The 26,183-nt window shown below is 35.8% G+C and overlaps 1 protein-coding gene across 2 annotated transcripts in view; it reads right to left on the bottom strand.

Annotated features, from left to right (window-relative positions):
- LOC136040969 (uncharacterized) overlaps window positions 1–26,183 on the bottom strand; it is a 55,413-nt gene that overhangs the window by 12,374 nt on the left and 16,856 nt on the right. Inside the window, exons 2-3 of one of the 2 annotated variants that reach the window (XM_065725440.1) lie at window positions 13,417–13,515; window positions 5,976–6,145 (exon numbers count right to left, since the gene is read on the bottom strand). In XM_065725440.1, coding sequence (XP_065581512.1) covers window positions 5,976–6,145; window positions 13,417–13,515 — 269 coding nt within the window. Of the gene's footprint in view, window positions 1–5,975; window positions 6,146–13,380; window positions 13,516–26,183 lie in introns of both variants that reach the window. The other variant, XM_065725438.1, reaches the window with a different exon arrangement.

Below are 26,183 nucleotides of genomic sequence, written 5' to 3'. Positions count from 1 at the left end.
AGTTCTTATTTTCGCTTTCGCTCCCCTAGTTGACTTTAAACTTCAATATCTCAATATCCTGATAAAACTTTGGAAAACGGATGTCAAGCATTTCAGAGAGCTGCAAAGTCATTGAAAATTCTATATGAAGAAACTGCTGTCACATTGAAAGAGCCGATGTGATTATGATTTAGAAAGGCAATTTTCTGAAAAGTGATTGTTGGCAAAACTTTTTATTTACTATCGCAATGAAGCTAAAAGGCAATGAAGATGATACCATTTTTGACTTGAGGTTAAATGAGGTCTCTTCAAAATTCCCAATATGTAAAAAACGCGGCAAGAGGAAGATAAAAAATGAGGAAACGAAAAGTAAAATTCTAACCAGGGGACATACATGGGTTAACAAAATAAACAGAAACGAACATCTCAATTCAAAACGAAATAGATTAGTTTAATTCATTTATTAAATTAGATCAAACCCTAAATCTAACTAATGAGGAATCCGAGGGGCTACCTTATCCCCTTCATCTGGTGTACATCTTAGGACGCCTGGTGTGCTGCATAAGACGTAACGCTTGGCAGAGTCCCCAAAACCCTTGGCACGCGCAGACTAGTGTGTATGATTCCTGGGAATTGACAGGCCCTCAAGGGATTTTTTTGTCGCAAATTATGAAGCCTCTATAACATTGATATGTACACAATTTGGGTCCAAATCGGAACTAGGAAGGAAAAAAGAGGAGAAAAAAGTACAGCCGGTTGCTTTGATACAGAAAATCAAAGTAACTGCTTTGATTTGCTTTGTTGTTCTCATTGAAGTAACTCTAATAGCTTATTTTCCCTACGTGGATCAGTTGTGACAATCGTATTTACTAGTATTGGTGGTGGTTTTATTTGTTTGTAATTCAGTGTTTTATCTTTGTTTCTCTTGTACTGAGGACGCCTAGTTTGCATACAGGCGAAACCTCCGCGTTGTGTTAGTATTTCATCTTTTCTTTCTACTGGCCGCAGTGTCGCTTGTTGTCTTTTCTTCGAGTATTACCTCTCTTTGTTATGGCACTTGGTATTAACCAAGTGACATATAGCAATCGCCAATTCTGTCGGTCTGTCTGTCTCTCGGTCTGTCGGTCCCGGTTTTGCTACTTTAGGAACTTCCAGGTAAGCTAGGACGATGAAATTTGGCAGGCATATCAGGGACGGGACCAGCTTAGATTAGAAATAGTCGTTTCCCCAATTTGACCTTCTGGGGGGGGGGGGAGTGGGGGGTCGGTTAATTCGGAAAAAATAGAAAAATTGAAGTATTTTTAACTTACGAACTGTTGATCAGATCTTAATGAAATTTGATGTTTGGAAGGATATCGTGTCTCAGAGCTGTTATTTTACATCCCGACCGGATCTGGTGACATTGGGGGGGGGGGGGTATGGGAGGGGGAAACCTAAAATCTTGGAAAACACTTAGAGTGGAGGGATCGGGATGAAACTTGATGGGAAAAATACGCACAAATCCCAGATACATGATTGACATAATCGGAATGGATCCGCTCTTTTTGGGGTATTTGGGGGGGGGGGGGTAACTCTGAAAAATTAGAAAAAAATGAGGTATTTTTAACTTACGAACGGGTGATCGGATCTCAATGAAATTTGATGTTGAAAGGATATCGTATCTTAGAGCTCTTGTTTTAAATCCCGAATGGATCTGGTGGCATTGGGGGGGGGGGGGGGGTTGGGAGGGGGAAACCTGAAACTTGGAAAACACTTAGAGTGGAGGGATCGGGATGACACTTGGTGGGAAAAATAAACACAAGTCCTAGATAGATGATTGACATAAACGGAACGGATCCGCTCTCTTTGGGGTAGTTGGGAGGGGGGGGGGTATTTTTGAAAAATTAGAAAAAATGAGGTATTCTTAACTTACGAACGGGTGACCGGATCTCAATGAAATTTGATATTTAGAAGGATATTGTGGCTCAGAGCTTATTATTTTAAACCCGACCGGATCTGGTGACATTCGGGGGGGGGGAGTTGGGAGGGGGAAACCTAAAACTTGGAAAACACTTAGAGTGGAGGGATCGGGATGAAACTTGGTGGGAAAAATAATCACGAGTCCTAGATACATGATTGACATAACCGGAATGGATCCGCTCTCTTTGGGGTAGTTGGGGGAGGGGTTAATTCTGAAAAATTTGAAAAAAATGAGGTATTTTTAACTTACGAACGGGTGATCGGATCTCAATGAAATTTGATATTTAGAAGGATATCGTGTCTCAAAGCTCTTATCTTAAATCCTGACCGGATCTGGTGACATTGGGGAAGTTTGGGGTGGGGGAACCTAAAATCATGGAAAACGCTTAGATTGGAGGGATCGGGATGAAATTTGGTGGTAAAAATAAGCAAAAGTCTTACATACGTGATTTACATAATTGGAATGGATCCGCTCTATTAGGGGGGGGGGGGTTAATTCTGAAAAATAAGAAAAAATGACGTATTTTTAACATACGAAGGAGTGATCGGATCTTCATGAAACTTCATATTTAGAAGGACCTCGTAACTTAGATGTATTATTTCAAATCTCAACCGGATCAAGCGTAATTGGAGGGGTGCAGTTGGGGGGACCGGAAACCTTAGAAAATACTTAAAGCGGTGAGATCAGGATGAAACTGGATGGGAAGAATAGAAACCTGTCTAAGATACGTGACTGACATAACCGGACCGGATCTGCTCTCTTTGGTGGAATTGGGAGGGGGTAATTTTGAAAATTGAGGTATTTTTAACTTACGAAAGGGTGACCACATCTTAATGAAATTTGATATTTAGAAGTATCTTGTGCTTTAAAGTTCTAATTTTAAATTCCGACCAGATCCTGTGACATTGGAGGGGGAGTTTGAGGGGGAAACCGGAATTCTTGGAAAACGTGAAAATTGGGGTATTTTTATCTTACGAATAGATGATCGGATCTTAATGAAATTTGATTTTTAGAAGGAATTCATGTCTCAGAGCTCTTATTTCAAATCCCGACCAGATCTATTGACATTGAGGGGAGTTGGAGGGGGAAATCTCGGAAAAACACTTGGAGTGGAGGAATTGGGATGAAGCTTGGTGGATAGAATAAACAAATGTCCTTGATACGTGATTGACAGAATCGTACTGGATTCGCTCTCTTTGGGGGAGTTGGGGGAGGGGTTCAGTGATTTGGCGAGTTTGGTGCATTTGGACGTGCTAGGACGATGAAAATTGGTAGGTATGTCAGGGAGCTGGACAATTTGACTTGATAAAGTCGTTTTCCCAGATTCGACCATTTAGGGGGCTAAAGGGAGAGGAAAAATTAGAAAAATTAGGTATTTATAACTTATGAGTGGGTGATCGGATCTTAATGAATTTTGATATTTAGAAGGACATCGTGACTCAAAGCTCTTATTTTACTCCTGACCGGCATTAAGCCTCTTATTTTCCTTTTTAAATCAATCTATTGATTCATAGAATTTTGTTAGAGCTCGTGCCATATGAGCTCTTAGCTCTTATTTTTTTATTGTCATGACTGGCCTGTTCGGCTTAAGAACTTTCAAGGGAAAGTGAAGATCTATAAAAACCAAAACGATCAGAAATAAAGTCATATAATGACTCAAGTTAAAACGAACAGAGATAACTATCAATGAATAACAAGACCCTAAACAAAAAGAAATTAACTTGGATAATCAAGTTAAACATAACACGAACAGAAACTACAAGAAACAGTAGCTGTTGGGCTTCCAAAAGACCAGAGAGTCATGCTTGTGATTTACTGAAATAATTTGCATTTAGAGCAGTTTGTTTTCATTTGTCATTTTTAGGATTTAGCGATTTGTCTAGATCCCCTCCGATCCAACGCCGACTTTTCTGGATGGAATAGCTTTTTCCTGAACAATGCATTTGGTGAATCAGCTCAGTTTGACAGATATCCAGCATAACCTGTTTCTCTGACGTTGGAAATGACAGGGTCTCTTAGAGCAGCTGAAATGGCACTTTAATCTTGTCAAATATGTCATCAAGGATTAACTGGAACAAATCAAAGTTTGTTGTATTCCACTCAGATTTATGGAACCATGTCGATCCTTGGTATGGGACGCTGATAGAACCATAGAATTTGAATGTATTGATAGTTGGGGAAATGATCAGCTATGTTGATGGCTGTCATCATTTTAATGATTGCTACAGCGGTTGTTTGCATCGAAATCAGGAAGAAATCCAGTCAAAAGGTCGAGCTGGGGTTGTGAATGTAAGTAATGTCGGTATCGTTTTTTACATACTTGAGATCCATACGTAAAGAAAAAGTATCTGAGCTCTAGGGCTAGATCGATTGTAAGATCACAGCTTAGAAGCCCACCTAGAATTGTGCTGCATCCAGAACTGAGTGCACATGAAATAGATTTAGTGAGTTTACTACATTTCCTGAAGAACTTCCTGCTAGACTTTTCATCTTCAGAATCAGTTGGCAAGTAAACAGAATACACATTTGCGCAATTAATCTTAACTGCAATGAAAATCTTTGTGGAGGCATAAACTACCAGGCATGCTTGCAGCCCTGCGTTGCCAATAAGATCGTGAATTTCACGAAGTGGAGTGGCAACCCTGCTTACTCTTTCAAACAAACATTCCTAATTTAAATTTTCTATCTAATTTTTTTTCTTCTTATTTTAAGCCTGGATACAAATAATTTTGCAATAATGATTTTCTAGTATTTCATTTTGTCTGATCCTTCATTTTACTCAAGACATTTGTTATTTTCTGCTTACTTTCAAGGAAAAAGTCATTCATCACCTTTAAGTGCCAAGAATCTTACAATTTTGAAATTGGAATATTTGAGACTTCATTTTTATACGGTTTGAAATTGAACTAAGAGACAGATACCTCAACCAAATCCAAAATCTCCAGAAAAACTTTTGAAATCTTTGAAGCACACACGGGATAGAGAAACTAAAGATTTCCTTCAATTCAAACATCAGTCGAGGGTCCTCTTACGAAAGTATTCAGAGAAACACTTTAAATTACAGAAGAATTGAATAGTTCAAACTAAAATCACACTTTCATTATGGTTGATTGTGTATGGCTATGCTGTTTGACCTATGTGGTTGTATGGATGAGTAGGGTTAAGGGCTTGTTCAAGTGCTGGTCTATATTAGCCACTAATTTAGGAAAACAGTTTTCCCTTTCTCCTTCTATCTCCTTTCTGTTTTTTCTTTTTTTTTGTGTTTGTGCTGTTACATTGATGATTTCTCTTCTCATTATAAATTCATAACATAAATTCATAACATAATTATTTGTGAATTAAGATTATTTTTCAAACCACATTGGCCTGCCATTATATAAAGAAAGAAACAATCAAAATTGAGGTTTCACGGCCAAACGGAAATACTTAAGAAACACAAAAAATTAAATATTTCGAGAGGACCACCATCTCTCTTCTTCAGCGCGAACAAGAAGTATATTCAAAGAAATTGACAAAAAAGAAAAAGAAAGAACCAAAAGCAAAAGCGGAAAGTCAGTGTAAAAAAACAAAACCAATAAAAGCCAAAAATTAAAAGGCTAATAAAATTCCATAAAAGCAAAATTAGAGGAATTAAAACCGTATACCTAACAAACCTTAAGCGAGCTGTTCGCCAATATCCATGATTTGCACAAAATCCTAAATTTGAAATACCATCGTCGGATACTGGCGAACACCAACTTTTGTCCAGCAAAATTTCCAATCTTTTTATATTAAATTTTTGGTTTTTTATTGATTACTAGATTTTGATTTTGACAAAAAAGTGGTGGTTTCATTAAAAAATTGAAAAAAAGAATCCCCCAAGGTACTGAATTTTTTTTTTGTATCTTCATTAAAAAAATAAAATAAATGCTTATCCGTCCTATATTTTCATGAATTGGGGCCACTGTTTACCAGAGGTGTAATATCACACCTTTTTCTTTTTATTTGAAGGTGAATTCTATATTTATTATTCTTTAAGCAGGGAACTTCCATTTACCTGACATCCGGTTTCCGTGTCAGCGTAATATCCCGGCAATTTTCCATCGCATGTGAATTGAGTCGGTGGCACAAACGGAAAAATGGGATAGTCTACAGCCGGTATCCCAGGAATACTATCCTCCAATCTCATGCCCGATCCGCTTGATGTTGCCTGGAAGCCAACAGTCCCTGGAAGGTGTGACATTAATAAGGAATATTTGCCATGACTTTAAAAGCAGGGAATTATGAATCAATGAATTTCAGCATTCAAAGAGAATTTCCAAAAGGTAAATTTAAAACGGCCGGGAAAAATTAGATCAACATCCAGATATGAAATACCTTTTTCCCTCTCTCCATATTTAAAATAGCTTTGTAATTAACTTTTTAACACAAAAAAATAATTACTATAGATCGAGAGGGTCCCCAAGAATTTATTCGAGGAGGGGGATTAGCCTACAGAAAATCTTCTGAGGGAGGGTATAGTTTACAAGAAAACCTTTTTTTTCAGAAAACCATTTCTTATTTCCAAATGTTTTGTACTATTTGGCCTTTAGTGGATTAAAATCCCCTCTACCATGTGCCTTCAAAATTTAAAATTTGGAATCACTTTGAAAATGTTAAAATTAAGCGCTACTGACGTCCATCACAAAGAGCTCACAAATGATTGTGTCTTCAGTTTGGTCGATTCTATCGAAGCGAGCTATTTAATTTAAAAAAAAAATATACAAATAAACTAGCCAACCGATGTTATAAGATGCTGTTAGATATTCTGACAGAAGAATTGTTAAAATAAAAATAATGATTAAAAAATAGCCAAGGTCAGGCCAGGTCAAAATAACATAGTAAAAATGTGAAATATACAGACAACTTTAAAAATGTAAATATTATAATAAGACGAATTTGTTAAAACAACAGAAAATACTCGCTTTTTGTCAATATTACACTGTTGAAAAACTGGAGCACTTGTAAAATTTATTGGAATAGATTTTGGTAACGAAAGCTATTCCTTGTATATTGGGACGTATGCATACCCTTGAGGGGGGGTGGGCAACTTGATGCCTTGACTCACCCTGAAAACCTAAATTTTCTTGAGTTTCTTGACACTTCTTACTCGAATCATCATTTAAAATCTAAATTTTTTAATACTGCCCCCTTAAAAAAATAATATGATTTGTTGCATTAGAAAATAACTCCTAAAAAAAGGAAATTCCACTCTTGTGTCTGACTCCATATGATCTTTACCATGTTTTGTAAATAAAAAACGGCTTGCTATATATACATATATATATACATATATATATATATGTATATATAACGATGAACTGTCTCTACAATCCTATGGTTGCTCACAGGGTAGAGAACAGGAGTCTTTGGGGCCATTCTTATATTGGAATTCCCAAAAATCTTAGAATTTTTAAAATTTTTCTTGAATAATCTTAATTTTCTCGTATAAACTGCCTATATCTACCTTATCTTTAATTTTCTCTCCCCAGGGCCGTACACTGGAGTTCTGTTTTTTTTGGGTGAGGAGGAGGAACAATAATGAACCTTTTGTTGCTTAATACTTAAAAACTATTTTATTCAACAGTTTGAGGAAGAATAGTTTGGGGCCGGGACCCGAGACCTTTTTTTCTCTTAAAATTCTTACAGCCTCCTGCCCCCCCCCCAAAAAAAAAAAATCAGACGTGCCTCATCTCTTTCCCAGCTTACTTTTGATTCACGTGTGTAATAGTCACAAGAACAGCTACAGGGCGTAAAAACATCAATAAAAAGATTATTCTGACAGTTATATCATTGACCTGTTGTTTTGTGCTGTCATGAGAAAAATGGCATGCAATAAACTTACTTTTATTAAACGAGCTCAGATGGAGTCATATCACGTCGCGAATGTAAATTCTAGAACATAATTGTAGGAGATATAAAATCATAGTTGCGGCTGTAGCCAGGGTTGCCACCTGGTGACAAAAAATCACTAGATTTTAGTGACTTTCAGGTTGATATAGGGATTTTCTATTTAGGCAATATAAAAAATCACTAGAAATAGTGATAAATTACTAGGGGTAGAAACTTTTTATCCAGACCTGACTGAGGAGTTATTTGTAATGACGAGGAGAAATTCACACAGAAATTTGAACAAGGGGCTGAAGTCCCTCAAAAATGACGTCAAATCAGGCTAAATAGTACATTACTGAAAACGTCATTACCAAAAACTCTTCAATAGAGGTCTATACTTCCCTACATAGATCAACAAGAGGTATATTAGTTTTGCATTACTGCACCAGTGTTACATTATCCTACAAACGTACAAACGTACAAAACGTACAAAACGTACAAATGTACAAAACTAATCAATCAGCTTTTTTAAAACTAGTTTTATGGATAAAAACTTAGTCTTTAAATTAATAACTCAAAAGACTCCGACTTAAATAATTTGGAAATTCAGGTGCACATAGCATCTTTTGATTTTTTCAGGTGTGCGTGAATTGTCTAGCTAGAATATAGTCTTGGAAATTTTTGGAATCTTTGCCAATCCAACGATCCGTAAGAGTTCGATCGAAATAACGAATCAGGAACAGAAAGATCTTTGGTCCATCTCAGAGCCCCTTAGCAATATCTCATCCCTTAAGTATTTGCAACCTATTTGGAATCTTTTGTCATGGTTGCAGAAATGTTGAAAAAACCTATAAGTCAGAAAATATTTCATTTATATTCGGGAATACTAACTGTTATGTAGGTCTGTAGGTTTGACAAAAAAGAAACATGCCGTTCAAAATACATACCCTTTAAAGAAAAGGTTGAATGACACTTTAGCTTTTTGCGGTTTAAGTTGGTGATGGCCCCATTCTTGCTTGTGGTAATACTTATTTGGTAAAAATTTCAGAAATTTTCAAAAACTGATATTTTTTATAGTTCCAGACAGTTTTTTTTAGCTGGCTCCGTTATTCTATTTAAATATAGAAGATTGTCAGAAAATGCATTGTTTAAATAAGGAACAGCCGCTTTAAGTACGAGGACCAAAGGTTTTATTTTTTGGCTTTTTTTCTTAACTTTTTTTATCGATTAAGCCTGTTTTTGCTACAAACACTTCTATTGCAAAGATTATTCTGGTGTTACACAATAAGTGAGCAAGCTTTCTGCTACAAATGAATTATAATAAGTAAAAATAATTTAATTTTCCATCTGCAACGTCTCAAAGTTAATAGCGATAATGTGCCCCTCGGGAGCCTTATCAAACAGTTCGTGGTAAGGAACTGTAAGTAAGGATCGATTATGCTCAACAGTAGCCAAAATTCGGAATTTTGAAGTAGCCAAAAAATAAAAACGGAATTTTGAAGACAACAGATAAATCAAAGAAATTACCTTTTCATGCTGATTACAAATATATAAAATTTATTAAGTTACCCACCAATAACTAAGAGTCTTGAGAAAATTTGAACTTGAAAAAGGGGACAAACACCCCAACAAGTTTAGGAATCTTAATGATAACCGCACCATTAGATTCAGCGCAGGCACGTACGCAGGAATTTTAAAATCCCCCCAAAAAGGCTTCAAACATGTATCTAGATTCTTAATAAATGTCCTACTTTTGCCAGAATCCCAAGAAACCATGGGGAAATTATACATTTCAAAATATATTTTTTTGGGGGGCCCGGGACCGAAGGCCCCCCCCCTGCGTACGTGCCAGATTCAGCGTATTAGAGAACCTTCCAGCAGAGGCCTTAAGCTCTCAACAACAAAAAGGTGAAATTTTGTACATTTTGTAAGAAGAAAAATCAGGGATGCGTAGTTATTATCATTTTTTAAAATCATTTTTCTCATGGGCGAACGTATCAAACCAGTGATTCTAAAAGATCGGAAGACGAATTATTCGACCGGCAATTACAAGTTCTAGTGCTCTTTTTAAGTGACCAGAAAAATTTGAAGGCAGGTAGCCCTTCTAATATCCTTGACATATACTAGTATACTAGCCCTCTAGATATCCTAGATACTTTAGTATCTACACAGAACCTCCAACGAAGACCTTCGAAGGAAACTGAAGCAGGAAATTACAATTCTCTAGAAAGTGCGATTACATCAACTTAGGTGGCTGGGTCACATACACCAAATGGAAAAATCATGCCTGCCAAATTATCCTTTGAAGAAAGCATTCACGCTAGCTGCCAACCTGGAAGATCTAGGATGAGATGGTAAGACAACTTTGAATATGACCTTCTATGTCTGATAAAACAAGCTGACAGGCGAGAATCATATAAGAAACTGATCTGTGAACGTGTAAAGCAGATGGACCCTATACGACCCATTAGGACGTCAAGGACATAAGTAAAGTAATTCAAGCCCCAAAGCAACCGCGATTCAATGGGGATTTTCCACTGGAAACATCTCCATTAGAAGGGGATTTTTGGGGAAGATTTTCCATGGAGGAGGAGATTCCCGGTATGATCTGAGTAAGATAAGAAATTAAATAAAATTCAAGCCTGTTTTAAATGAAAGAAGGGCAAGGAGAGATTTCTAGGTTGAATTGTCCTAAGGAAATTTTCCGGTGGGAATTTTCAGCGATGATGGAATTGTCTGGAGGGCGTTTTCCCGGGATGGGACATTCACATGGGGGGAACTGAAACTACTTTCATTTTTTAAAAGAAAGTAGGTTAAGAAGACTTTTTCGGGCGAAGTCGCTCTCGGGAAATTTTCAGGAAATTTTCCGAAATTAGTTTATCTTGGTTAAATAAAACAGTATGGTCTGGATTATTAAGTATGTGTTATGAGAGGGTAGAGTATAAATATAAATACCATCGTTTAGGTCTAGCTTTGAACAGGTGATTTAAGAATAAATAAGTCCTATTTAGGTTATTTCAAAAGAGAAGCCGATACTTTAGTGATCCCTGAAATAAACCTTGAACCACTTCCCCAATCACATAATCAAATACATCATCAACCCCTTAGGTCTCAGAGGGTATCTGCAAGAAATGCAATGGTTAAGATCAGAGTCAAGTGACCTAGTTCTCCAATTTATTCAATTGCAGCTTCGTTTGTTTGAGTGAATGAATTTTTCTTTTATTTCTCAGTTGTTCGTTAGTATCCGTCCTTGGCAGTTCATATTTGTTTGGATTGTGTGCAAATCGCGGATATTGGCAAATAACTCACTTTATTGTTGTTGGGTATTTGATTTTAATTTTTGGTCTTTATTGAATTTTATTTATCTTTAATTTTTTGACAGTTTTGTTCATTGTTTTTTCAATTGGTTTTGTTGTACTTTCCGCGTTTGTTTTTTGGTTTTTGCCTTTTCTTTGATTATATTATTTTGTTCTCGCTGAAGAAGAGAGGTGGTTGTTCTCTCGAAATATTCGCTTTCTGTGTTTTTTCAGTATTTTCGTTTGGCCTCTAAAAAACCCCATTTTTGATCGTTTTCTTTCTTTATGTTGTGTATCATCACTTGAGTTTGACCAAGATTGTTTTATCAAGTTTGTTTTGTATATTTAAAAAAAGATGAAAAAGCTCAAAAATTAAATTAAGAAAACAAGTTTTCTAATGAGAGTAAATAATGAAGAAATCCACGAAACAACGCCAAGATTTCAGGATTGTTCCAATTAATTCAAAGGCTAACGTTAAACACGTTACATACGTTAGGGAGGTAACGTGTTTGAGCAAACAACCGATGAGACAATACGTTTTTGAGACAATAATTTCGTGTTGGGAGCTTTAAGCTATTTCCAGACGAGGTATCAGACAGTGAGCCCCAAAGCATACCGTTGATTGCATTCTATACCCAGAATGGGAGTTTAACATGCCTAACGTGCTGTCTGTTTTGGATGTTCTCCTAATGCTACCAGTATCCACAGCAGGCATGTGCACAGAAGCCACACAGAGCAGGGGGTTAATTGGCCCAGCTCTGTAGAAATCCTTAGTTTTTTTCTGAATTCCTGGTCACTTTTGATTCATAACATCAAAACGCTTTTGTAACCTCCCCTCCCCCGAGAAAAAATGAGTATGTACCTGAGTTACAGCATCAGGAAAAAGAAACTTCTCACGGGTCAAGGTCATAAAAACTTATTCCAGCCATCTATAGCTGAGATAGATTGGGAGGATTGCCATCTTTGTTGGCGTCGTCTTGGGACGGAGCGCTACAGGCAATATTTATTAGTTTAAGATGTAAACTGTTGTCATGTTGCTTGGAACGGGAAAACCTTTACAAGACTAGCACAAGGCTTGAAAATGAATTAAAAGTATCTAAAAAAATCTTTTAAATAAAATATTTCATTTCAAAATGCTCAAAAAAGTACAAAATAAATCTTAATTTTCTTCTACATATTTTGGTTGCCATAGCTTGGTATATATATTGTTCCTTAAGCATGGGTCAGAATAGGAACCAAATAACGCAGCTTTTTGAACCCAGATAGGTTCTCCTGTATTTGTTTGTGAAATTTTAAGCCAGTAAAATGAACAAATCATTAGATTCTATTTCATTGGTTCTTCTGTCTGAAATTTTAAGCCAGAAAGAAACAGAATGCTCTTCAAGCACAGGATTTTTTAATAATTCTTCTGTTTTTTTGTGGATTCTATCCACAGAAAAATTCTAGTAAGACATCCAAAATTAAAGCTGCTAGCTTTCTTCACATTAGATTTTGTATATTAAAAACTTAATTAGTTTAGTTTCCATCATTATAGTATTTTTTTGAAGCTTTTATTTAACTTCGTAAATTTTTAAACGCTTTTTCAGTCATCATGCAAATAACTCAACTAGATATTTTTTCTTTGGCTTTTGTCAACCTTTAAGGACGAGAGCCACAGGCAATACCATGGATATTGATCGTTTCGAGGAGAGGCAGGCGTGACCGTGGGACGAAACACTAAAGTCAATAATCATTAGTGTAAAATATAAATCGTTAGCATGTTGTCTGGAAGTAGAAAATATTTACAAGATAAGCACAAATAGTAAAACTTGAAACACTTTCATCTCAAAATGCATCTCAAAATATTCTGTACAAAGATGCACAAAACCGTCTTTGAATGGCTTTAAATATTTATAATTGTAATATTATAAATATTTATATATTATTTATAATTTAAATATTTTTTAATATAAATTTAATTCGTACTTGTCGGTTGTATAGTAAATACTCGAAAAGTAAAGTTGTGTTAATGCCAATGAAATAAACAAAATATGATGAAAATATAATGCTTTAGTAACAAAATTACGAAAACTACCACAGGAAGGGGGAGGGGCCTGAGTGCAGTTTGCCTAGCAAGTCAAAGGAACTGTTTTGTTGAAAAAGTAGCTTGACTAGTTTTTATCTTGTGAGTGTATCAAAAATTTTCGAGTGTTTATTACATAACCGATAAGTATAATTAAATTTTTCTGTGTAGTAGGAAAAGAATTATCTCTACTTTTTTGTGCATCTTAAGATAAGATTATTTTTCATATTTACCTTGGTCAAATGCTACCGTAGATCCAAAGACGTTACCATTAACAGCTCCTGTTGAAACACCAGTTTGAAATGGTAACTCGCTATTGCTGTTTTGACTAACAAATTCATAGCCGCTTTGCGCCTCCGCCAATTGAACTAAAAAGTCGCAAAAATTTTGTTAAGAGGCAAAATTGTAATTAATTTAGCTAAACGTGTAAATTAGCAGTCCACTTGAAGTACAGTATTTAATCGCAAGTAATATACAGATTTTCTTTAATTAATTGTAAGTAATGATATACAAAAAACGTAATTAATACAAGTTTATTCTCAGAAACAAAGGATGTAGATGGGCACATTTTTCCGATAGATTGTGCTTCAGATAAGATAAAAGTGATTTTGCCTCCGCCCGCTACCCATATTATATGTCATTTTTCAAAAATGGACAGGAGATGTGGAGGGGGTAACCCCCCGTATCAAATTTATTTTCCTCTTAGGATTTGTACACTCTTTTTAGCAATATTCACCTATTAAATAGGAACTTATCGGATTTAGTGGTGATATATTCAAATAAGAACGGTACACATGGGCTTGAGATGTGATGCATACGCTCACAAATACGCTTGACCTCTCACCGGTCTCAGATGTGAATAACCTAATTAGGGTAGGGGCTTAGACTAACCCTTTACCCCAAACCTTATAAATACGTTATCTTTTAATACCTGTAAAGATCTGGTTGTTCTGGACTTCAATATTTTTAAGATCACAGGGAGACCTAAGATGGCTGAGAAGTTCGTTTATTTTTTGAAGTACCAAGGACAGTGATAATGTAACCTAATTTTTTGATTATTAAATTTTTTTTATGGAATTTTTAAATTATGGAATTCTAATTTATTTGTATGAAAATGACCATATGCAGTGCTACTGAGTCGCAGCGAAAATCAAATGTAAAAACTTGTGGTAGTAGTGGGAATCAAATTCAAAAACAAGAAATTTTAAGGAAAAAATCAGCAAAAACTAGGCTAAAAATCTGTGTTATCAAGCAAATTAAAAAGGAGTATCTTTCTTTTGGATGTTTAGTTACCTTTGGGAATCAACTGATTACTAATATTTGATTTATTTTTTTATCTATCAATTTAACAAATTATTTTTGTATATTCATTTTTCATGGTTCAATGGGGCAACACGTCGACGGAAATGTAGTATTGCTCTGCCAACAACAAAAATCATTACCACATGTCTTGGTACTGAAGTGTAAGTAAGGAGCGACTCGGATGAATAGCGACTGAAACTTTATAAAAGAAATTTTGATAACAATTAATGCATCAAAAGAATTACATTTTTTATGTTGATTCCAAATATATAAAAATAAACAAGTTTCATGTTAATCATCAACAGATATGAGCCTGAGAAAATTTTCCTGATTTTCGAAAAAGGAGGGAAACCCCTTAAAAAGTTAAGTTATCTCAATGGCAGTCATGCCATTGGATTCACGATGTCAGAGACCCCCTACTGTACATTTCTCAAGCTCCTATTTAAAACTGTGGAATTTTGCATTTTTTTTTGACGAAAAATTAGGGAAGGGTTTTTATTTTTTCCCTTGGGGTGATCGTATCGAAAATGATCTTAAATGATCGCGAGAGTCCTCATTGAAACGAAAATTAAAAGCTCAAGGACCCTTTTTAAGTGACCAAAACGATTGTACCACGGATAAGCAGCATTTCCTTTCATTTTGTGTTACTCACTACGATGTCAGCTATTGTGAAGAAGGTACAATGTGTAATTGTGTAGGAGGAGGGTTGAGATGCCAAAATGAGCACTTTTCAAAGCCCAAATTACCTAACTCTCAATTGTCATTCTGATAAATATAGAAAACGGTGTCTAGGGAGGGGGGATAGGAGTTAATCTCTCTATACGATACGATACTTTATTAATAAACACAATTATAACTCTTTATATCAAACATCTTTTACACTGATGGAAAAACATATGTTTTTGTTGGCGTGCAGTAGTAAAAATTAACCGTTTTTTAAACACACCAAAAAATAACATTATAAATAGCTGACAAAAAAGAATAAAATATACCACAAAAAAAGAAAAAAAGATCAATCTCCTTCACAATATCCCCTCAAAAAAAAGGAAAAAAATCCCAACAATCCTACTCCCCCAGTAGGGTTTCATCCTCTTTCATTTAGATTAAGCCTGAATAAGGGTATTGCACGGTGATAAATCACTTCTTATTGCAGAAAAATATTTTGGGCGTTTATTTGTAAGCCTTAGCTAAATTGATCTGCTTGATATTTAATAATATTATACACAGTGATTTGTAAGTATAGATCAATTATTAGGAGGGAATAGGGGTGGGCTAATTTTTTAGATAGGTGGGTAGGGGAATATGCTTCAAAGAGTTTGTCTAAGGGCATAAATACTCTATATTTCATGGAGGCTCCAGATGAGTATGTAATGAATTTTGGGGGAGTGGAGGCGGTAGACTCTGATTTCTAGTCCCTCTTGATGCCCAGAAAATTCTAGTCAATGTCTTTAGTATTGGTGACGGGGGGGAGGAAATAGTGTGCCTCCATTGTGACAATACTTATATATATGTTGGATAAAATATTAAATTTACCTGCCTAACGAGACAGAGGTTGAAAAGGCGAGGTGGGGCATCCTGATTAAAAAGTATCTTGGGGGAGAGAATAAATTACTACCAAAAGTTAAGTTTTTCTGTGATTTTAAGTGGTAATAACTCACTTCTCCTATTTATACAATATGTTTCAATGTGCTTAAATCGCATGATTACACTGTATTTAAACATTAGAGAATCACATTGTAAAAACCACGATGTGTTAAGCCCCATAGGAGATAAAAAAAACAAAAAACAAGGCAGAATTTATAAATATTATATTCAATAAATCTACCTTTCATCAATGATTTTAATTAGGTGTTCAAATTTTGTCCAAAGTTTGAATTTTAGACCTTAAACAGAAAACTGAAAAAGCGGGACACTTTCAATCGATTTATGAATATTGATGTATAGAATTTATTAGCAGTAAACACGGGGATTATTGGGTACCGTTACCTCGTATTGCATTAAAATTATTTCTTATATAAGGGGCTTCTTGATATTTACCGCTAAAGTTCGACTTTTTGTCCTAGTTTTTCAAGAACGACTGCTGAAGCACAAGGACCGTTGATTTGGAATAAGAAGTTTTTTTAAAGCACTAAATGCTACATCGTAACGGACAAGGGACACCTAAGTGGCCTTACCCCCTCATATACGGAGTAATTCCTGTTCGTTTTAAATTTTAATGTTACTCCTTACTTCCGGTTGAAAAAACATGTTTTTTGTTTATTTCATGAGGGTATGAACAGACCTAGGAAGGATAAAGGTTGTTAAAATCTTTTCATTTTGGTTTCATTGATGCTGTAGGCTATAAAACAACATTCTGACAAGCGGATAAGCATACAATGTTAAATATTAATGCTATTAGCTCAATTAGAAATACATGCTTTTCTAGGTCTGTGAGTTTGGGGGAGAAGCCTTATTGGCCGAAGTTATCCCCCCGTCTCAATCCTTGAATACTTATTTGGTTTGCTTCGTAGCGTCTTATGTTTTTCGTACCCTTTACCTGTTTAACGTGTTTCTCCGGAAGTGTCCTCCTCCCCTTCAATGCTGGTGTCTTGAGATACGCTATTTGTGTACGTGTCCTCTTTCCTTATCAACTTGTTCAAATGAGCCTAGACTCATCTCTATAATAATCTCAAGACTTATCTCTACAGCTAATGTCAAATCCCCGTCTTCTTAAACATACTCATTAAAATAATCAAAGGTAGGTAAGTATTATGTCTGGGGGCCAATAAGTCCTTGAAAACACTTATAGGAGACATTCCTTTTATATCTTTTTAATATCTTCTTTCTAACGAAAGTTTTCCAAGTGTCATTTTCAAATGCCAATTTTTGATTTTCTATCTTTTATCTCTGTCGAGGAGCTGGAAACCCTTTCTGTTGAGGTGCACCAGGTTATTCAAATGCTCTCATTGAGCAAGGGCATAGGTAGGGGTTAAGGTCACTCGGTTTGGAACCCCTTCTACGTTTTTAGAAGCCATAGCTCAATTACAGAGTTTGCTGATTTAACAGATTTGGCAGAGAACCTGATCCTCGTATTAAAAGTTCCAAAAAAAACAAAAATAAAGTGGTTTGGTTTCGGAGACCCATTTAAGGTCTGTTCTTACCTATAAACCGCAATTTCCTAATATTTATGATTTCAAGACATTGTATATTTTCGTCATAGTTGCCAAGTTGAACGGAGAAAATGAATAAACTAATTAGCTAAATTAAATAATAGTTATGAATTAAATGATAACATTTTTTTAAATTAATTCAATAACTGAATAATAATAACTAATTAAATACAATAACTAATTATGGTAGTTTATTTTGATTGTACTTTTAGTCCGTAAGAATTCAAATATTAACTCCCTGTTGGTTCTTAAGAGCAGCCACACTTTCAAAGACAAGCTACAGCTTCTTTGTCTGCTGCCATCTGTTTCGAGTTTATTTTTGCTGCTTCCCCACTGTTTCAGCTTATTCGTCACTTGTTACTACTAAAATCTGTATAACTGTATATGGAGATTTTTTTTACTAAAAACTAATTTTCAATTTTTTCGAACTTTTCGAGATATAAATATGGTGATGTTTGTAAACCAGAGAAAATATCGAGAAATTTTCAAAAGACATAATTATATCTATATATATAAAAATAAGTTGTCTGTCTGTGTGTCTGTCTGTCAGGTGACGTCATGTTTCTGTGTCGACTGACGTCATGAAGTTAGTTGTCGTCATTTTTGCTATGACGGTGACGTCATTAAAGATATTTAAGACATATATGTTCACGTAGAAATCTATTAATGTTTAAGTTTAAAATGACTGATGAACTTACAATGGCAAAAGCCGATGAAGATGCTCAAAGAGTCTATGCCAAAAAACTTGCTGCTGATAGAGAAAGTCAGAAAAGAAAGCGTGCCGAGGAATCAAAAGAACAGCAAGGAAACAGGCTTGAGGCTAAAGAACGCAAAACCGCGCAGTTAGATGAAGATCCACCTGGACAGCGAGAGTCAAAACATATCAAAACTGAAAATGATAGCGATGATGATTGGGTTTGGGATTTTGACTTGGATAAGGTCATCAATGCCTACCAGATTTTAGTTAAAAAAACAAAGGTTCGGCGATATGTATTTCATAGTGAAGCTGAAAAATAAAGAAGAAAAAGAAAACTGAAAAAAGAAAAAATATAAAAAACTAAAAAATACTAAAAAGAAAAAACACTCAAAGAGAAATTACAGACCGGGATACAAATGACGACCGGGACAGAGGGAATATAAATAACGACCGGGACACTCAGAGAGAAATTACAGACTTGGATACCGGGACACAAATGACGACCGGGACACAGGGAACATAAATGACGACCAGGACACAGGTATTTAAGAATATCGTTCAAAGACAAATTTTTAGTTGTAAGAAGACCGTTGAAAGAGGAATTTCTAATTGTAAAATGACTGAAGAACCTACAATGGCAACACCCGAGGAAGCTGCTCAAAACGAATGTATTCAAGCCGAAGTACCTGAGTTGGTAAAGCGTTATGTTTCAGGTTCTAGGTCCGAGAGGCTCCAGGTTTGAACCTTGGCTTTAGCATTAATACAAAAGAAGAAAAAAACTAAAAAAGGTAAAAACTACAAAAAAACTAAAAAGAAAATATATATATATATTTATATATCTATATATATAAAAATAAGTTGTCTGTCTGTGGATCAGGTTACGTCATGTTTCTGTGTCGACTGACGTCATGAAGTTAGTTGTCGTCATTTTTGCTTTGACGGTGACGTCATTCAAGCTATTTAAGACATATGTTCACGTAGAAATCTATTAATGTTTAAGTTTACAATGACTGATGAACTTACCATGGCAAAAGCCGATGAAAATGCTCAAAGAGTCTATGCCAAAAAACTTGCTGCTGATAGAGAAAGTCAGAAAAGAAAGCGTGCCGAGGAACTACCAGAGCAACGCGAAAGCAGACTTGCTGCTAAAAGAGAAAGTGAAAAAAGAAGGCGTGCCGAGGAATCAAAAGAACAGCAAGGAAACAGGCTTGAGGCTGATAGAGAAAGAAAGAACAGAAAGCGTGCCGAGGAATCAAAAGAATAGCAAGGAAACCGGCTTGAGGCTGATAGAGAAAGAAAGAACAGAAAGCGTGCCGAGGAACTACCAGAGCAACGCGGAAGCAGACTTGCTGCTAAAAGAGAAAGTGAAAAAAGAAGGCGTGCTGAGGAATTACAAGAACAGCAAGAAATCAGGCTTGCTGCTGATAGAGAAAGTAAGAAAAGAAAGCGTGCCGAGGAATCACAAGAACAGCAAGAAATCAGGCTTGCTGCTGATAGAGAAAGTAAGAAAAGAAAGCGTACCGAGGAATCAGAGCAACCTGAAAGTTATCGCCTGGCATTCAGGTACAACCCAGTCGATGATTATAGCTTGAGTAGATGTGTTCAAATCGGGACAATGTCTAAAATTTGTCCCTATTGCAAGGCCTTGAAATTCAATGGTGAAACAATGGGAATGTGTTGCGCCTCAGGAAAAGTTAAACTTCCTCTATTGGCTGCACCACCAGAGCCATTGAAGACTTTCCTTACTGGAACTACGTCAGAATCTAAGCGCTTTTTGTCAAAAATCAGAAAATACAACTCATGTTTCCAAATGACGTCGTTTGGAGCCCAAATCGAAAATCCAGATCAATTTATGTCTACTTTCAAAGTAAAAGGGCAAATTTATCATAGAGCAGGGTCCCTTCTACCATTCTCAGGCGAGAATCATAAATTTTTACAATTGTACTTCATCAGTGATAGAAATTCTGAATTGAATGCACGTTGCGAAATTTCTCCCAACGTTGAAAGGACAATCGTTTCCCAATTGCAACATCTTTTCCACGAAAATAATAATTTAGTGCGTCTGTTCAAAACAGCCATCGATTTGATGCCTACTGATACGCATAAAATTGTTATTTCCGCTGACAAAACGCCTCCTGGCCAACATGTGCGTAGATACAATGCTCCAACTATCGACGAAGTGGCAATCGTTATGGTCGGTGATCAGTTTTTACCTCGAGATATTATTCTTCATAAGCGAAACGCTCAGTTGTTAAGAATTGCTGAAACTCATCGATGCTACGATGCCCTACAATATCCTATCATTTTTTGGGATGGAGCCGACGGCTATCACTTTAATATTAAATTGATGAATCCAGCCACTAACAAAGAAACGAATAAGAAATGCAGTGCAATGCATTATTATTCCTATAGACTAATGATTCGACAGGATGAAGAAAATTATATTTTAAAATGCCGTGAATTGTTTCACCAATTTGTCGTTGATATGTATGCTAAAATTGAATCAGAACGTTTGCTATATATCCGCCTGAATCAGACCAAGCTCCGCTCTGAACAATACATTCATTTGCGAGATGCAGTTATAAATGACGGTAATACCACAAACGTTGGAAGATTAACAATTTTACCTTCGTCATATGCTGGCAGTCCCCGTCATATGCATGAATATGCTCAAGATGCTATTGCGTATGTTCGTCTCTATGGTCGTCCAGATTTATTTATTACATTTACATGTAATCAATCTTGGGACGAGATACTGCAGCTTTTACTTCAAGGACAATCGGCGGTTCATAGGCATGACATTACGGCCCGTGTCTTCCGGCAAAAGTTGAAATCACTGATAAACTACATTGTAAAACTTGAAGTGTTTGGGTCAGTGCGATGCTGGATGTACTCAGTGGAATGGCAAAAATGAGGTTTGCCACACGCACATATACTAATCTGGCTACATAAAAAAATTACTTCGAACGAAATTGATGATGTGATTTCCGCTGAAATACCTGATAAAAATGTCGATAAGGGGTTACATGATATTATTGTAAAAAATATGATACATGGATCTTGCTGTGCACTGAACGAAAATTCACCATGCATGGCCAAAGGAAGGTGCACAAAGCAATATCCTCGACTTTTAGTATCAAACACAATTACTGGCAATGATGGTTACCCACAATATAGAAGAAGATCTACTGAAGATGGCGGTAAAACAGCAATAATAAAGAAGCGTAACGGTACCACCATCGACGTAGATAACCAGTGAGTTGTTCCATATTCCCCATTATTATCAAAAGCATTTAATGCACACATAAACGTTGAAAACTGTAACTCCGTAAAGGCAATCAAATACATATCATGAAAAGAAAAATCACCAATGCTACAGCACAAACACAAAAAAAAAAAAAAAAAAAAAAAAAAAAAAATAAAGAGACAGAAGGAGAAAAGGAAGACTGTTTTCCTAAATTAGTGATTAATATAGACCAGCACTTGAATGAGGCCTTAACCCTACTCATCCATACAATCACATAGGTCAAACAGCATAGCCACACACAATCAACCATAAAGAATAATCCATGGACAGGCAGTCATGTCGTCAATAAGTATAAGTCGTCATTTACCGAACAATAGAAAAAATAATATAGACAAATAATTCAGAGGCAACACCCAACATAAGGGCTCATCAGGAGAATACACTGGCCTATAAAGGGTTTCGCCACTCTAAATTCTCTACCCAGCACAGTGTTGTGGCTACCACAGAATATCCATGGCATCCCCGCGTCAGGTATCACCCCCAAAATACATGCCCATGAAAAAAAAAAAAACCAGCAAATGTAAAACAACCAAGTAAAACCAAAACAAGCTTATCCTGTTAATATATCCCTCCCTTTAGCAACAATAGGTAAACTAAATATTATAAATTTTACCAAATCACAAATATTAACACATTGCAAAAAACCTGAATGAACTAAACAATTATACAATTCAACTTTACCATGTGGCTAATTTTTAAAAAAATTCCGCTCAATTAGAAACGCAATTCAAAATAAATGGCGCTGTGACAACATTTCTCGAACCTCCGAAATTAGTTAAAAATTTCTTTAAGTATTTCTAGATAATTCTTTTGATATTTAGTTAAAAGATCGTTATAATGAAAACTAAATTTTTTAAATTGCCAAGTTAATTTATTTGCAGAAAAACCTCTTGATATCAATTTTTGGCTTAAGATTTTACATCTATTTTTAAAATCAATATAATTACTACAAATCCTTGCATAACGAAGTAACTGTGAGAAAAACGCTGAATATGTGATATTTGAGTGTATATTACTTTCAGGGAATGGGAAACTAATCACTTCAAAATCAAAATCATCCGTTTTATTATACATTTTAAAACTTAATTTATTATTATCACAAATATTAATATTTAAATCTAAGAAATGATCTTCATGACCAGCGCTATGACTAGGCTCAAGAATAAGCTCTGATGGATATATATTTTTAGAAATATCAATGAAATCCTTACAATTTAAGACCAAAATATCATCTAAATATCTTTTATTATTTGACAAAGCATGTTTTAAATTAATTGGATTATTCTTATCCATCATATATTTATATTCTAGTTGACTTAAAAACAAGTCAGCTATAAATGGGCTGGCATTCCCCCCCATGGGAATTCCCATAATTTGCTTGTACAAATCACCCCCAAATCTTATATAAGTATTGTATAAAACAAATTCCAATAACTCAAAAATCATATCCAAGCTGTAACATCTCAAGTTAACTGTAGTATTAAAGCAGTTTGTCCATATGGCTTTTTTATTATAACTGTCTATTTTTAAGAACCTTTTACTAGATAAGAGGAAAGATTTCTTTATAACAGTTTTTAAATTATCAAACACTAAATTAAGTGATAAATTAGTATACATTGTCGCAAAATCGAAAGACTCAATTCTTTTAGCTGAAACCATTGTTAAAGAATCTATCACCTGCAGTGAATTATTAACACTCCAATATGGATTAAAATTCGATGAAATCGTACAATATCACGCTGGAAGATACATAAGCAGTAATGAAGCTGTTTGGCGAATTCTGGCAATTGCGTCGTCCGGAATAGCCGCAACATTGCTGCCCGGTGGAAGAACTGCTCATTCCGCTTTGAAATTGCCTCTGAACTTGCATTCTACAGAAACTCCCACGTGCAATATTTCCAAATCATCTGGGATGGGTAAAGTATTGCAGCAATGCAAACTTATTATTTGGGATGAGTGCACAATGGCACACAAAAAATCGCTCGAGGCTCTGGATCAATGCTTGAAAGATTTGCGAGGGAAGTCGAAACCCTTTGGCAGCACATTAATATTGCTTGCGGGAGATTTCAGGCAAACATTACCTATAATACCTAGATCAACTCCTGCAGACGAAATGAATGCTTGCCTGAAAAATTCTAATTTATGGGCACACGTAAAAACATTAAAATTAACTACAAATATGCGTGTCCGATTGCAAAACGATGACTCTGGTCAAACATTTTCAGATCAATTGCTGGCAATGGGAAACGGAAAGCTCCCAGTAGACTCAATTTCAGGACGTATACAACTACCTGCTGATTTCTGTAATTTAGTGACGTCCAAAAATGAATTGATTGAAAAAGTATTTCCGAATATTCTAAAAAATTATAAAAATAATAAATGGCTAAGTGAAAGAGCGATTCTCGCACCCAAAAACATAGACGTCCACGAAATCAACAATATTGTTTTGACCAAGATTCGAGACCAGGCAGTCCTTTACAAGTCAGTCGACACAGTTTTGGAACCAAATGAAGCGGTTAATTATCCATCTGAATTTTTAAATTCCATAGATCTTTGAGGGTTTCCACCACACGTGCTACAACTAAAAATAGGCGTACCAATAATACTTTTAAGAAATATAAACCCACCAAAGCTTTGCAATGGCACTCGACTTGCCGTAAAAAAAAACAACGGAAAACCTAATAGAGGCCACAATCTTGACAGGGCCTTTTGAGGGTGAGGCTGTTCTTATTCCTCGCATTCCCATGATTCCAACGGATCTGCCTTTTCAATTTAAAAGATTGCAATTCCCAATTCGATTAGCATTTGCAATCACCATTAACAAAGCTCAAGGTCAATCATTAGAAAAATGTGGTATAGATCTTAATACTGATTGTTTTTCCCATGGACAATTGTACGTTGCATGTTCGAGGGTCCGTAAACCTGACAATCTATTTATATGCAACGACAATTGGACAGCGAAGAATGTTGTATATTCGCAAGTTTTACGCAGTTAATTTGTATTTTGGAACCAAATGAAGCGGTTAATTATCCATCTGAATTTTTAAATTCCATAGATCTTTCAGGGTTTCCACCACACGTGCTACAACTAAAAATAGGCGTACCAATAATACTTTTAAGAAATATCAACCCACCAAAGCTTTGCAATGGCACGCGACTTGCCGTAAAAAAAACAATGGAAAACCTAATAGAGGCCACAATCTTGACAGGGCCTTATGAGGGTGAGGCTGTTCTTATTCCTCGCATTCCCATGATTCCAACGGATCTGCTTTTTCAATTTAAAAGATTGCAATTCCCAATTCGATTAGCATTTGCAACCACCATCAACAAAGCTCAAGGGCAATCACTAGAAAAATGCGGTATAGATCTTAATACAGATTGCTTTACCAATGTACAATTGTATGTTGCATCTTTGAGGGTCGGTAAACCTGACAATCTATTTATACGCACAGACAATGGGGCAGCGAAGACTGTTGTATATTCACAAGTTTTACGTAGTTAATTTGTATTGTATCTATCTATCTATCTATCTATATAAAAACGAGTTGTGTGTATGCATGTTTGTTTGTTTGTAAAAAGAGCGTTTGCATATGACGTCATTATTAGTACATACGGCTTTGTATATGGACAGACAATGGGAAAGCCAAGAATGTTGTATATTCGCAATTTTTACGTAGTTTGAAACACATATATAAATCTATCTATATTCACAGGTGGGACACAGGGACACAACTACAATGGCGCGTAACTAATATGGCGCGTAACGACTTACGCGCGTGGGGGGGCTTGGGGGGCGCGAAGCGCCCCACGAACTAGGTGTTGGGGTGGCGCGAAGCGCCACCCCAACAGCTAGTATATCTATATATATATAAATAAGTTGTCTGTCTGTGGATCTGTCAGGTGACGTCATGTTTCTGTGTCGACTGACGTCATGTTTTCGACTGACGAAATTACAGACCGGGACATCGGCACACAAATGACGACCGGGACACCGGCACATAGGGAATATAAATGACGACCGGGACACAAGGAATGTTCGATTAGCAATCACCATCAACAAAGCACCGGGACACAAATGACGACCGGGACACAGGGAGTATAAATGACGACCAGGACATAAGTAAAAAAAAATTAAAACTAAAAAAAGGTAAAAACTACAAAAAAACTAAAAAGAAAAAAAAAACTAAAAACTAATAAAAAACTAAAAAAGTTAAATAGCTAAAAAAAACTAAAAAAGAAAATAAAATGAAAAAGGAAAAAAAATGAAAAATAAAGGAGAAAAACAAAACTAAAAAAAAGAAAAAAAAACTAAAAAAAGGTAAAAAACTAAAACCTAAAAAAAGACCAATTCAAAAACGAATGTATATACAGACCGGGACACAAATGACGACCGGGACACCGGGACATGACGACCGGGACACAGGGACACAACTACAACAGGGACGCCGGTGGGCTCAGGGGGATATATAAATGACGATGGCGACACAGGGAGTCGTCGATTAGCAATCACCATCAACAAAGCTCAAGGGCAATCATTAGAATCATGAGGTGTAGATCTGAATACCGATTGTTTTCCCATGG

This window comes from Artemia franciscana, chromosome 21 (genome assembly GCF_032884065.1).
Source record: "Artemia franciscana chromosome 21, ASM3288406v1, whole genome shotgun sequence".
Lineage (NCBI taxonomy): Eukaryota > Metazoa > Arthropoda > Branchiopoda > Anostraca > Artemiidae > Artemia > Artemia franciscana.
Note: the sequence above shows the minus strand (reverse complement) of the source record. Positions and strands in the feature narration are given on the sequence as shown.